This window comes from Sphaerodactylus townsendi, linkage group LG01, assembly GCF_021028975.2.
Source record: "Sphaerodactylus townsendi isolate TG3544 linkage group LG01, MPM_Stown_v2.3, whole genome shotgun sequence".
Classification (NCBI taxonomy): domain Eukaryota; kingdom Metazoa; phylum Chordata; class Lepidosauria; order Squamata; family Sphaerodactylidae; genus Sphaerodactylus; species Sphaerodactylus townsendi.
This window is the reverse complement of record NC_059425.1, coordinates 107,540,171-107,554,000: the sequence shown is the minus strand read 5'-3', so window position 1 is coordinate 107,554,000 and position 13,830 is coordinate 107,540,171. Positions and strand designations below refer to the sequence as shown.

General features: G+C 41.3%; 1 protein-coding gene across 2 annotated transcripts in view; it reads left to right on the top strand.

Moving 5' to 3' along the window:
• Positions 1-13,830, top strand: part of PDE7B (phosphodiesterase 7B) — a 179,517-nt gene that overhangs the window by 64,160 nt on the left and 101,527 nt on the right. For both annotated transcript variants that reach the window (XM_048490045.1, XM_048490038.1), the window contains one exon: positions 4,126-4,186. In XM_048490045.1, coding sequence (XP_048346002.1) covers positions 4,126-4,186 — 61 coding nt within the window. The remainder of the gene's footprint in view (positions 1-4,125; positions 4,187-13,830) is intronic.

The window sequence follows — 13,830 nt, the reverse complement described above, 5'->3', positions numbered from 1 at the left end:
TTTTTACAGATTATATAGAATTTTTTTCAATAAAAAGCAAACATGTTGAAATTACATGTACTTATTCATGTCATTTATAGTCCCCCCCCGCCCCTCATTTCACTTGCACACACAGAGCAAATCAACAGGACAGGAAATGTTGTAAAAAAAAAACCAGAATTGAAGCAATGTGTAAGTGTTAACATGAGACATTAACAGCTCAATCCAGAGTGGACAGGGCTGAAGGGAATTGTGGGCCCACACTAGCAGATTTACCCTACCCAGGGCACTAACCTAGTATAGGGGCAAATACACTGGTAAGAGGCCTCTGCGGCTTTCCAGGGGAGCCAGACCCGACACCGAGTGCGGTATCAGCACTCCCATGTTACCAACAAGGGCATGGCAGAGGCATTCCTGAGGGTGGAGAGAACTTCAATTGGCTTTCACCCTGGGTTTGCATCAGTTGTGCCATGGCCCCAGTCCTTGGACTTATGCCACCCTTTTGGTTCATTAAGTCCTATGGAGAGCTTTCTGGTGGTGACGGGATTTTGCATTTTTCACTCTCTCCACACAGCTGGAGAGCCACTCACAAGTGAACAGCTGCCCCAGGAAGCATTTACTCGCCCACACTTCCTATTTTTTAAAGGTCCCTGCCTTGCAGGGACTGCAGCATGGCTGTGAGGGTCCATGCCAGCCTGCCCATGCAGCGAGGGAGGTTAGGAGCAAAAAACCCCTGCGCCACCATGCAAAGGCATGACAGCAACCCACATTTTTTCAGCGGGCTCCATACGGGAATCAGGAGAGCGGATTACTTTATCCTGCCTGCAACCAACTCTCCCTGTGCCGTGCGGAAGGGGCCTTTGTCATAGCCCTGTTTAATTTTTTTCCCTTTCACAGAATTGGTTTAGCTTTAAATAATTTGATTACAATTTGTTCTAGTTTATGAAGAAAACAGAGGGGGCTATTTGTATTGTTGCAAAATAGACCATTCAGTTTTGTTACTGTAAATAAGTGTCAAAGGTTCAACTTTGATTAAAAAAAAATAAGCAGAGATATCAAGCAGTATTCTGTTTTGTTTTGGGTTTTTTGTTTTTGCATATTGCATAAATACAGAGGCATATGGAGGGGAAATGGCACCCAGAGATAAGCCTTCTCCAGGCACCCCCCTGCACCTGGGGGCGGAGCCTGGGGAGAGCAGAAGCCCCTGTCAGCCTCCGGAGACATGCTTTTAAAAGCACAGAGGCTGGGGGTGGGGCCATGCCTCAAGCCCTCTTCCTCCCAGGTGTGGGGTCATGCCCCCTCCCAGCTCCCCACCTTCTGCCCTCCACAGAGCCTGGGTGGAGCAGAAGCCCCTGCCAGCCTCCAGAGACGTGCTTTTAAAAGCACAGAGACTGGGGGTGGGGCCATGCCCCTAGCCCCTCCCTCTTGGTGGTAGGGTCATGCCACTAGCCCCGCCCCCAGCCTTTGGGCTTTTAAAAGCATGTCTCTGGCAGTGGCTTCTGCTCTCCCCAGGCTCTGGGGAGGGCAAAGGCCTGGCTGCAGGGGGCTGGAGGGGGGTGAGAGGGTCTGTGTCCCACCCTGGTCCTTCCCCTTGTCCCTGGAGGCTGACTCCTGCTCTACTCAGGGCCTGGAAAAAGCAGAAGCTCGCTCATCATCTTCTGGCTCCTTCAGTCCCACCCATGTTGTCACTCCCATGATGTGGGCAGGGCAGAGGGAGCCCAAAAACGATGTCATGTTTGGGCTTCCTTGGCCCCACCCACATCAATGACAATGTGGGCATGGCCGAAGGAGCCCAAAGACGACTAGGCAGCAGGACTTCCCGCTGCCTCATCATCTTCCTGAAGGTATCTGGTCACATGTGGGGCCAATTTTGCACCCCCCACGTGACCAGATTTGTCGTGCCCAGGGAAAGGTGTTATCCTTTATCCCCAGGCAGATACGCCACTGCATAAATACTGGCATAGAAGTGAGAGCTGTCGTTTTCCTCCCATATAACATATGAAATCTATTTTCTAGAAACATTATACCCTGGGGAAAAAACTGGAAATTTCACCCCTCCCAATGCATTTTTTTGCAGTTTTTTAAGCAGAAAATTTTGAGGGCAAATACTGCGAAGAAACTTCTTTAAGAAAAATGCTTCTTAGGGTTTCACAGTTAGCTTCCCTGACTAAATTGGGGGAGGGGGGTGTTAGTATTGGCTTTCTGAAATCCTAGTTCTTTTCTATACTTTGCTGGTTCTCCCAAACCTCTGAACAGGTATACCATTCTGTCCTAACAAGCTGTTGTCTTCAGTTGCTATATACAAATGGAAAAATGTAAATTGCTCACAGGTGAATCCATGAAGAAAATACTTGTCTGTCTGTCTGTCTGTCTGTCTGTCTGTCTGCCTGCCTGCCTTCCTTCCTTCCTTCCTTCCTTCCTTCCTTTCTTGATATAGCTATTGTTATTGTTGATTTTGAAGAGGGAAGTAGGTCAGACCAGTATCTTGGAGAACCAGTTTTAAATTCCCACTCTGCCATGAAGGATTAGTGTGAGGGCACAAACTGGGACAGGAAGAATTGGGTATTCTACCCTGAGCTCCTTTATTTTTGAGCTGTATTATTGTATGGTTATCTTAAAAATGGATGTCAGATATTTGAGGGAAGTTGCAATTTGAGAGCTCTCTCTTGACACCATTTTCTGTAGATATGCCGCTGATTAGAGTACTTCTGACTAGGGATTCCAGTTGCCTGGTATTGGTGGGCAATTACAACCTGAAAACCCTACTTCTGTCCCACAATACAGAATGTAGGATGACCCTTTATAAGGAGTAAGGAATGAAAGAAGGTGGCATGATGTGTAAGGGGAGAGGTGGATTGGGGAGCGGGGACAGCTAGAATTGAGAAAGAAAAATGAGAAAGGCCAAACCCTTAGAAGGAATAATAGCTTTAGTGTGCACCTTTTTGGTGCCTCTGGTTGGATGGAAGGGGCTGAAAATTTAGTTTTTAGTAATCGTGAATTAAAAAAGAAAATTAAATGGCAATGAAAGGAATGTGTGTTTTCTCTAGAACAGTCTCCCTGTAATTGCCCAGAGAAATATAGCAGCTGTCTTTCTACTCTGGCACCAGTGAATATCAATGTATATCTTTCAGCCCAGGAAATTTTCTGTTCTGCTAAATGAAAAATCAGTAGGAATAAAGAAGCCTGTTAAATTCTGTGAAATGGGGAAAGGAAAAAATGATTTTCTTAACCAAACAGTGTTGTACTGTATAGTCCATTTCCTCCTGTGGTAAACCAGAGTAAAATGTATTGCATTCTTGGAAAATATTGAATGAGTTCACCGGTGTAGAGAACAGCCTTGACTCCTAAAAGCATACTCAAGGGATAAATCCATTTTCTCCTATTCAGTTGGTGAAAATTTCACTAGCCCAAGTCTAAGTGCCTTAGAACTTCAGTGCTATGATAATTTCTAAATGCTACAGAAAAGAACAAGATTAGTATTGCTGCTGCACAGTTAAGTGATCATTTTTGGGTTTCAGAGTCAAGTCTTTTCAAAAACGGCATTATTTATTTTGATTTTGAATCCAAATTGTAATTTGGATTAGAGAATTCAAATGAATTCAAAGAAGACTGAATTGTCTTCTTTGAAAAAAACAAGCAAGCAAGAATAAGCAAGTATGATACAACTTGCATTAACATAACAGTCCACATTTATATCTTGCCTTTCTCCTCAATGGGACCCCAAATGGCATGTTTTTCTCTTTTTGAAGCCCAGATGGAGATGGTGGCTAGGATTTTCCCTCTTTTATTTCCTCCAGATAAAGGAATGATTAGTTCTGTGCTCAAGGGAAGAAAAAGAGCTGTTCCACATGAGCCAAAAACAGTGGTGTGAAAATGGTGTAAAATGGTTTAAAATGGTGCAAAAGGGTTTACACCGTGTTTACACCTCTGTATTTGGCCCATGCGGAATCCGCAGTGGAGAGATCTCTTACTTACTAAAAGGGGTTTCCATACTTACACTCTGGCTTCTCAAAAATTCCCTGACTGTGGAACTCAGTATGTAGTCACAGCCACATAAAAAACAAAAGCAATTGAGGATGGGAAGATAAAAACTGTGCCTCTGCTGAAAGAGCTTCTATTTAGTGTGTTCATCTTTTGTCTTTCCAGAGGTGTGGAGAAATCTCATTTGATAGTCCAGAGCTGAATGCCAAATGTGTTCGCATGCTAGGTAAGCACCTTCCATTCTCTTAATCTGGTCACTTCTATGTACAGAAATATGCACTGTTTTCATGAGGTAAGATAAAACAGGAGGGGTGTCTGGGTTGTCTACTCCAGCTTGGGAAATTCATGGATTTGAGAATAATGCTCGGGAAGGGCAGAGTTCATGGATCTGTGATGTCACTTTGTGATGCCACATCCTGAGGACCCTAGTAGTGGCACCATAGAGACGTTCAAAATTTATTACAGCAAAGGTCAGTTCTTGCTTCAACAAGTGCATGACATGGATCTCCATTAGGACAACACCTTTACATGTCTTACTGCACATTAATTAAATTTTGAATACATTAACAGCTGAAAGGAGAAGGAAAGGCCAGTTTAAAACAGAGTAGAATCAAAACAGTAGTCAGTTCACTCAGGAGGAACCACTTTCAATTGTTGCTAGATAGGCAAAGTAGGATTGATAATGAAATCTAATTTAGGAAAGTTGAGGCAGAAGTAAGATTAGAAGATTCAAGAGAAATTTACAGCAATATAACTGAATAAATGAATATGTGATAGATGGTTTGTGCAAGATATTAGCATAATGACTGAGTGATCCAAAATCTTTGTTGAGATCTTGTAAAGAAATAGCCTTGCATTTATTAATGAATTCTATTTGAGCAGTGGTGTACTTGATTCTCCCTTTGACGTTCTTTTGTGGGAGAACAGCACACTTTAGATTAGCAAGAGAATGCTAATCTAAGATTAAAATGTCCACCCACAGGTTTCTGAATTGTTAATTTTGTTAATTTTAATGTTGTTAATTTTGTTACATTTGTCCTCATTTATAGACAATCTGACATTTAAAAATCCCACCTTTACCTATTTTCATTAGTTTCAGGATTTCAGAAGATATATAAGTTTTTGAGAAACAAAACTTCCTTTGTCTGATCTGGTAAAGACAGCTTTGACTCCCAAAAGAGTATGTCCTAAAATTTTTGTTAATCTCTTAACTGATATTGAATTTGAACCAAGCTCAGTTTGGCTACATCTCCATCCTCTCCTTGTAATGTTTTTCTCCTCCGTATCCCTGCCTTTCTGTTGTAAATTTAAAATGTATTGGCCTAATGAAAATGCACTTCACATATCTGATAAAGTGGGCACTGTCTCAAAAGCTTATGCTGGAATAAAGTCTGTTAGTCTCTATGGTGGCACTGGACCCCTGATTATGACTGGCATGGCTACTCGTTTTGTTTTAATGAGCTGTTCCTTTTCTAAAAGTGTCTGAATTTTAATGAGCGTAGTTGGTCGCCATAAGACTTCTGGATGCATAGCTAACAGAGAAGAAACTGGTATGAATACTGAATACATATGAACACTAATTGATTATAATGAACCCTCAGTTCACTTGTAGAAGGTTGTTGACAGAATGATTTCTGGCTGCTGCTTATGAAATCTCAGTGCAGATTGTTGTAAAACACTAAGAATGTAAAATTAACCGCTTTTCAGTCTAAGGCCGTTTCCGCACGGGCGAAATATGACGTCGTGGAAACGGTAAAAGAACCGCCATAGCGAGAGCGTTCGCACGCGCAGCGGCGGAGGTGCGCATTCGCGCCGTCGCGGAAACGCTAAACCGGCGCGAAGACGCCGTATTCAGAAAACGCTTTAAACCACTCTTTTTCCCCCTGTGACGCATCGACGCCGCACTCGTGCGAACAGCCGCAAGGGAGCCGTCTTCAAAATGGCGACTGCCAGACGGCCAAGCTGGGTCACCTTTTCCCCCCACACACACACACGTTCGTCCCTGGTGCTTTCCCTGCATGGCCAAGCACCTTTCCCAGACCCATGCACTGGGACTGACAGTAGCTGGGAGGGGAGGCACTGACAGATGGGGGACGGGCAGGACATCAGGGCAGTCACGTTGTCCATCGCACTGCTGCGTGGGCATGACGTCAGGCCTGCACGGCTTCGCAAGTGCGCAGGCGCAACGTCGCGAGACGCCGCTTCCGCAGCGCTTCAGTGCGAACCGTCACATTTCTGCGGGGCTGCGGACGCCCGCAGCTCCGCCTGTCTGTGTGAACGCTTTTTTTCGTATGCGTCGCAATTTGCGACGTCATCGCGTCGCTGCTTTTGGCCGTGCGGAAACGGCCTAAGAGTTTAGGTCCTTAAATGGTTGGTTTTAATTCTCTCTTTTTTAAAACTGCTATACATTCACAGTGCCTTCACTGTAATGCTCTCTGTATGTGCTGATTTAACTGAGAAATAGCTTAGAATTCTAGTAATGTAAGCTTATACGGAGAAATTAGACTTTTTGGCATCAAAACTTCAGTGTGTATCCATTTTATGAACATCCTTGAGGATTTTTTAATTATTATAAGAATTCACATTACATGCAGTTGGTCAATCAGTCCTGATGGTTTTCATGAAAATTTTTTCCACAGGATAGATAAAAGTACTAATAAAACTGATCAATGTCAGTAATAATATTGTGGCTTTTAATTAAATCTCTCTCTCTGTGTGTGTGTGTGTGTGTGTGCGCGTGCGTGCATGTGTGTCTGTAAGATAATTTAGTAGCCAATTACTCTTGGGTCAGGCAGTGTAATCAGTGCATAGGATTACCAAAATTTGAGTGCGTTTAGTATATTAGGCATAATACAGAATGAGAATATAATGAGAAAAAGGTATTACATCAGTTTGAACAATGAAATGACAAGGGGTAATGTGTGCAGCAAAATAATACTATTGCTTATACACACTGGCATAATGCAGTTCCTTTCCCTTTATAAAGTAACTTTTGGGACTGTTTGGTTATAGTATAGCTGTATTAACTTTTTTTGAGAAAAGCTCTCCTGAACAACTGCATTTTACATAGGAATGAAAGAATCATGGGTGTCTTCCTGATCTCATAAGAGAGGCCATTCCACAGTATGGACTCACAACAGAGAAAGAATATGTACAGATGGTTGTTGATGCTGCCCATTTGCAGGGTGGTACTTGCAGAATGGCCTGAACAGATGAACTGTCATGGCAGAACATAGGAAGAGATGTTGTCTTCCAGGTGAGATGGTCCAAATCATGCAGGGCTGTTTATGTATGATAGTCAGTACCCTGAACTGAACCTGGTAACTGATAGAAACCATCAGAGTGCTGCAGAATGGGTTTAATGTTCATTCCCTGTTTAGCTACTAATAATAATTGAGTTGTACCATTCTGAAACATCTAGGGTCTCCAGACTGACTTCAAGGGCAGACCTATGTAGACTGCATTACATAAGTGTCATCAAATCACAACCTACCCTAGCAAGGGTCTTTCAACACAAAAGAAAAGCAGAGATGGTTTTCTAGTGCCTTGCTCTGCAGAGTCTTCATTGGTGGCTTCCCATCAAAGTACTGACTGGTTAGCTTCCCAAGATCTCATGGAATAAGGCCATACTATGACTCTTTCCGCATAAGTCAGAATGTTTTCAGAATATTTTCGATCTCCCCCTCCTCCTTACCACCATTTTTTTACACTCACCTCTCCGAATGTTTCATGGCTGCCATGAGGACTTTTTTAAAAAGTTTGGTTTTGTGTTGAAATGATGCTTCATTGATTCACTGCTTCAGTGTTCTGTAACAACCACACAATATGATGAAAATGAAGATGTGAAGGGGAAAGGAGAGAGATGAGGAACGTGAAAAAATGGTGCCAAGGGGAAAGTTGGACGACTACACAGAGGCATGGAAAATGGCCATGGCAAAGATAAAATGTAAATGTGACTGCAATGAGAGGGAAGCCAGCTCGTAAATGTTTCAGACAAAAGTAGCATTGTAAAACTTTTTTTTTTTAAGGGGGAAAAGGCTGCTTGGAAATGTTTTTGAAACCAAAAGGAGGAAAAATAATGCGGAACTCCACTGATAAAACATTTTATTTCCAGCCTGAAAATGTTGTAAAGGGCCTATGTTGCCTTTCCTCTCATAGAATGCATTACAATAATCTTCTTTTTACTGTGGCACTAATACAATTACTAGATAGGCTGAGTTAAAATAAGGGAGTCATCTTCCAGGCTTGATGAAGTTGGAAGAAAGGCCTTTTTACTGCTTCATTAACTTTCTTTTCCTGAGTTTCCAAGGGACAGCTGAAATCCATCAAAGGCAGGAATTAAAATGTCCTTGAAGATGCCAGCCTTTCTAACTTGCATTACTTCTGTCTTATTGGGATTCCAATTCAATTGGTTCTATCTTATTCATTTAACCATAGTGGTCAGACATTGATTCAAGACCTCTACCACATTATCAGGATATTTTAATAGAGAGATATAGTGCTTGGTGTTATCAACATATTGATATTACGCAGTTCCAAAGCTACATATGATTTCTCCTAAGGACTTTACACAGAGGTTGAATAGTTAGGGGGATAGGACTGTGCCCTGTGAAACTCTGCCGTACAAGTCCCACAGTGATGTCAATTGGTCTCTAATAGAAATTCCACTAGAAACCGGCCCATCAGAAATGATCTAAACCAGTTCAAACCTTATATGCAATGCAGCGCAGAGTGTGGATTGTGACAGACCACTGTTTAAAACATCATCTGATTAAATCAACTAACTGGTTAAATGTAGGCATACTTTCAACTGTGACATGATTATGAGTGCCAGGCATACCTACTTTGCTCAACTCTCTCAATCAGACATAAGGTTAGCTCCTGATTGTGTTGGATTGGCTTGTCTCAATGATCATTGTTAAAGATGATTTTCAGGAGCAGCCTTGTCCCTGTACACTACATGACGAGGATGTTGCAGGTTTTGAACTAGTTGCTCTGCTTGGCAGTTTTTTTCCCCACAAAAAAACTGAAATTGGCATCATGACATGTCTAGTTAAAAGTAAGCATATCTAAAGTGATAATTACTTCAAAACAGCTTTGTGGCATTTACAATATTATGAATTGGCACAGCCAAGAGGCTGTCTGCGTTAGCCCATTTGCTGCTCTTTTCTGATGTATGTGGTGAACGTGCTGGAGGCCAAATTTATCTGTACTGAAAGAGTGTTTGTTTTTCTTACACTTTAAATATTTTGCCTAAATCTTGTAGACATTTTTTCTTTTTACTGTTTTGTGGTTGTTTTTGTCTTTTGTTAATAATTAGTCGTAGAAGCATCTGCTGTGCTGTTCTCACAAAACAAGAAAAAGTTGTTAATAGCTGGACTTCCTCAGAGTCTTTCAGGTCTATTTCCCATCATGCCCCCTTGCTCTTCTGTATCTCCTTATCCCCAGCAACTTTGCCAATGTCAGAAGAATCCTTAGACCGTTGTTTTTGAAAGAAAAAGACACCAAAGTTATTGAGAAAATAATTTTAATGCTGAGGATTTTTATTCCATTTCCCAGTTCAAACTTCAGGCTTGCCTCTCCTTGAAAAGTTATTCATTTTTCGGAGGCTGCCTTTTTTTTAAGTATGCTTCTCTCAATTTGCTTGATCTTAGCCTTTCCCTTCCACAAAGCAGAGCACTGCACTTCTCCTCATTCAAACTCTTGGACCCCAAGATCTGTCTTATAGTGTAAGTATAAGGTTATGGACCTTTTGCTATATACATTATGACAGCGATAATAAACTTTCTTCAAAAATAATATTTTGTATTTCAGTTTACTTTCCCCACCTCTCACTTTGTAAAATACCATTGTTGCTTCCCCATCAGTGCAGCATGAATTGTTCTTTGAAATGAGCTTTTGTTGTCCAAAATTTAGTAGCAAAGGTAACTGTAGCAACAGGTTTGGCCAGTGCTGTTGCCACTGTTTCTCACAGACTCTTATACCACCCCCTTATAACTCCATGCCCAATTTCTTTGCAGAGGATCTCCCTTTGCTTTTTGGTCTTAGTGACTCCCTCCAACAGTTTCTCACTGCACCTTTGCAGTATACCATCCTCTTTTCCTACCCATCCTTTATTTCAAGAGATATACTTACACATCACAAATCTCCGTTTATTTTGCTGTTCTATACGTAATTATGCCAACATTCCCTCATCCATCTCTTTATGTTCCCCCAATTATTATTTGCTCACCTTTAATTGTCACTTCATACGTTGTTTCAAGCAGCTTTCAGTAAGGCAATAACTTCAGAGTCACATATTAGAAGATACATCTGTAAAATGCTGTTATTTTATATTTCCTGCTGCCCTGCCTACTATGTGTTCTTTTGTTTCCTATCCTGATGACCTCCCATTTCACTGAGTCTATCCTTCTTTTTCCCTGAAGTGATCTACCCATGCTGATGACTTGTTTTGCCAAAAACAAATCCAGGAATCCGTAAGAAGCACAAATAGTTAGAAGGCAGCTCTTAAGCAGAATTGGGATCTGCTGTTGCTCAGAAAACTTGGGCCCCTTCCGCACATGCAAAATAATGCATTTTCAAACCACTTTCACAACTGTTTGCAAGTGGATTTTGCCATTCTGCATAGCTTCAAAGAGCACTGAAAGCAGTTTGAAAGTGCATTATTCTGCATGTGCGGAATGAGCCTCAGATTCAGAAATATATCAGAAACCATGCTTTCTGAAGTGGCTAATAATTTGCTCACAGTGAGAAATGTGAATGCCGTTGACCCAATTAATAGTTGCTGTAAACCACTGCCATTACCTACTTTGAAGAGCAAGCAAAATTGTTTTCAAAATGCATTTGTGCTGAAAAAAGCAGGCTTTCCTGCTTTGTCAGTAGGCTTGAATTCCTGTTATAGGTGGCATCTGTAGGAATTTATGAAGGGCTGAGGTTGCAGTTCATTGCCAGGTGGAACCATAAGTGAAGAAGGACAGCTAAAAATGTCATTGACTAACTATCTAAATTAGCTTTGCTTACTGCAGACTGCACAGAGCTTGCAAAACACTCTCTTGAATGCTGTACCACCTGTAGGCAGCTAGTTACTCAACGGTCATAACATGCTTTACAAGTTTCTTATCCAAGAAATGTTTAATTCTTCTTCCTGGGAATATTTTATGTTACATTAAAATAAAATCCTCAGATCCTGTAAACGTTGTGGCAATCATCTCAAAGTAAGAGCCATCTGGTAACAGAACTGATAACCTCAGCTAGTCTGTAGAAAGAGGAAAGTACGAGTAAGAAGAGATATGATCAAGTATAGTATTATTTATGATTTTTTAACAAATGTAAGAAATGGTATATGATTTAAATGCTTTGACATTTCACCTTGTTCTTGCCCTGCTGTCTCCGTCCCCTGACCTGGGCTTTCTCAGGAAACACACAAAAAATCTCCCCTGACTCTCACATCTCACACCAGGAGACCTGCCTCTTGTTGGGCTCTACAAGTTGTCTGTTCCGTTTGATAAGTTCTAACCCTGAAGTCCATCAGCTGCTGCTATTAATCTATGTACAATTCTTCTTGTTCTGGGCCCGCTGCAATCTTCACTGTAGACATGCATTGCCACTTCCTGGGTCTTTCCAGTTTTGACTTTCTTCCATGCTAGCTTTGCCTTCAGCTGTTCCTGAGTACCAGAACCAAAAAATATTAGATTGGATCCAGCACAAAGATTGTGCGAGGACCACATGAGGAATGTCAGTCTTCCTGAACTGATCTTGAAATTCATTACAATGGATTGGATCCCATGATTTATTAGAAGCAAGTGCTGAAAATAATGATATTGGGGTGCTGTGTGGTTTCCGGGCTGTATGGCCGTGTTCTAGCAGCATTCTCTCCTGATGTTTTGCAGCTTTCTGCATCTGGCTGGCATCTTTGAGATCCTGCTGTGTGGTTTCGAATGTATGGCATTGTTCCAGCAACATTCTCTCACAGTGTTTGTATCCTGGCTTGGCATCTTTAGATCCTACTGGGAATTCTGCTAGCCACACGGATAACTATCAGAAGAACAAAGTGCCTAAGCTCCACAACACCTCAGTGATTCCGGCCATGAAAGCCTTCGACAATAATGATATTCTTCTGCATGTTCCAGTGCTAGATCCAGCCAAATCTGTCTGTCTGTCTGTGACATGAATCAAGCTGGTACTAAGTGCTTCTCCAAGCAGCTGTCTAGTGTTGTTGGGACCACTTAAAAAGGATTAACCTGGGAATCATTTTGGTATAGCTAGTTAGTAGACAAATACTGACTATTTAATTCTTCTTCCCGGGGCACCATAATTGAAAATTCAGGGGCTATGATGAGATTTCTTTCACATAGATGGCTGTCTAGCAGCAGCCTTTCACTTTCTGTGCCTTAAACTGGTGCCAGTTAATAATTGCTGCTAAGCATTTAATGAAAAGACATCCAGGGATTTGATAGCTAATCTAATTTGGCTGCCTGTGTGGGTAACCAGGCCCCATAGAATAGTCATAGGCAGGAAGGATCAGAGGCTGCTTCTCTGGTTCTCCTGCTTCCTATAGAACGAAAAGAGGAGTAATTTTCTGACCAAGAAAAAAGGAACAATTTTCTGTCGCATGCTCTGACCAAGTATCACTGAACAAAGAAACCTTTCCTTCCTGCCACTCTTATATATTGCTGAAAGCAGTCTCTACCTGATTTAGATGAATTTACTCTGTAGTAGGTAATGCTGGATGTCTTGTGATACATTATTCTGCTTAACAGTTAAAATTGATGTCATCAGCTATGTATAAGCATGAAACAGCAAAGTACATATTAAATTTTACCTTAGTGTTCAAATCTGTATATGCAGAGTTGAATCAGTGTACACCCCCTCTCAAAAGATTTAACTTTGGGAGGTGTTGTGGAAAGAGCTCCATTTTGGCACTTCTACCAACACATGCTAACAATAACATCAAAAGGTGTTTTGCCAAAAGATGTAATGAGGATCGTGATTTACATGGGACCCATTGAAACATCTGCATAAAGTCAGTCCTTTTGCTAAAACTTTGAATCTTAAGAAAGGAGGCAAATCTCTAATGGCTATAATAAAATAATCGTTCCTTTTTAGTGTAATTTATCATTTTTTTCTGGATGGAATTGATGTTAGGTGGGCGTATAAAAGGAAGCAGCAAATAGCCTGTTTTTTCTTTTTCTTCTTTAGATGATAATACAAGCCATGGAAGAAGTAGACAGACATGAATAATGCATTGCATGCTCAGAAAGCTTACAAATTTTTGTATTCCAGGAGCAGATAGTTAGCACTGGACCCATGCCATGGCTTGGCCTTCAACTTGCTGAATGTGCTGTTTGATACTGCAGTTGAGAAAGTCTGCTGTGACACACATAAACACTCAAGCAACATCTTGTGATTGACAGGTAGGGCACTATCAGGTCCAGTAACATTTCAAGAGGTTGCCAGTAACTCATTTGGCTCTGTAGTTACCAAGATGAGTTTAGTATGCAGTACAGAGAGGAGTTTGCACCTAGATCTATCTCATCCCTTCTCTATAATCAGCTTTGTTTCTTAGAATTTGGGAATAGTGGCAAGTCATATCATCAGGTTATCCTGTTTATCACAAGGCTCTTGAGGTGGCTGACAATCAAATTATCAATTGAACTGGCTAAAATATTCTGAATTATCAGTTAAACTGGCTAAAAGCACAGCATAAAAATTAAAACACTGATCACAGCCACCAGTTGCAAAGGATATTTATATCGCAATAAAATCATAGAATAACATCATAAATCTTACCTAAGAAGTTGTGGAAAAGGGAAGAACCTAAGCACAAGCTTGGGTGAGTAGTTACTTAATGACTGACAGACACACTTCAGA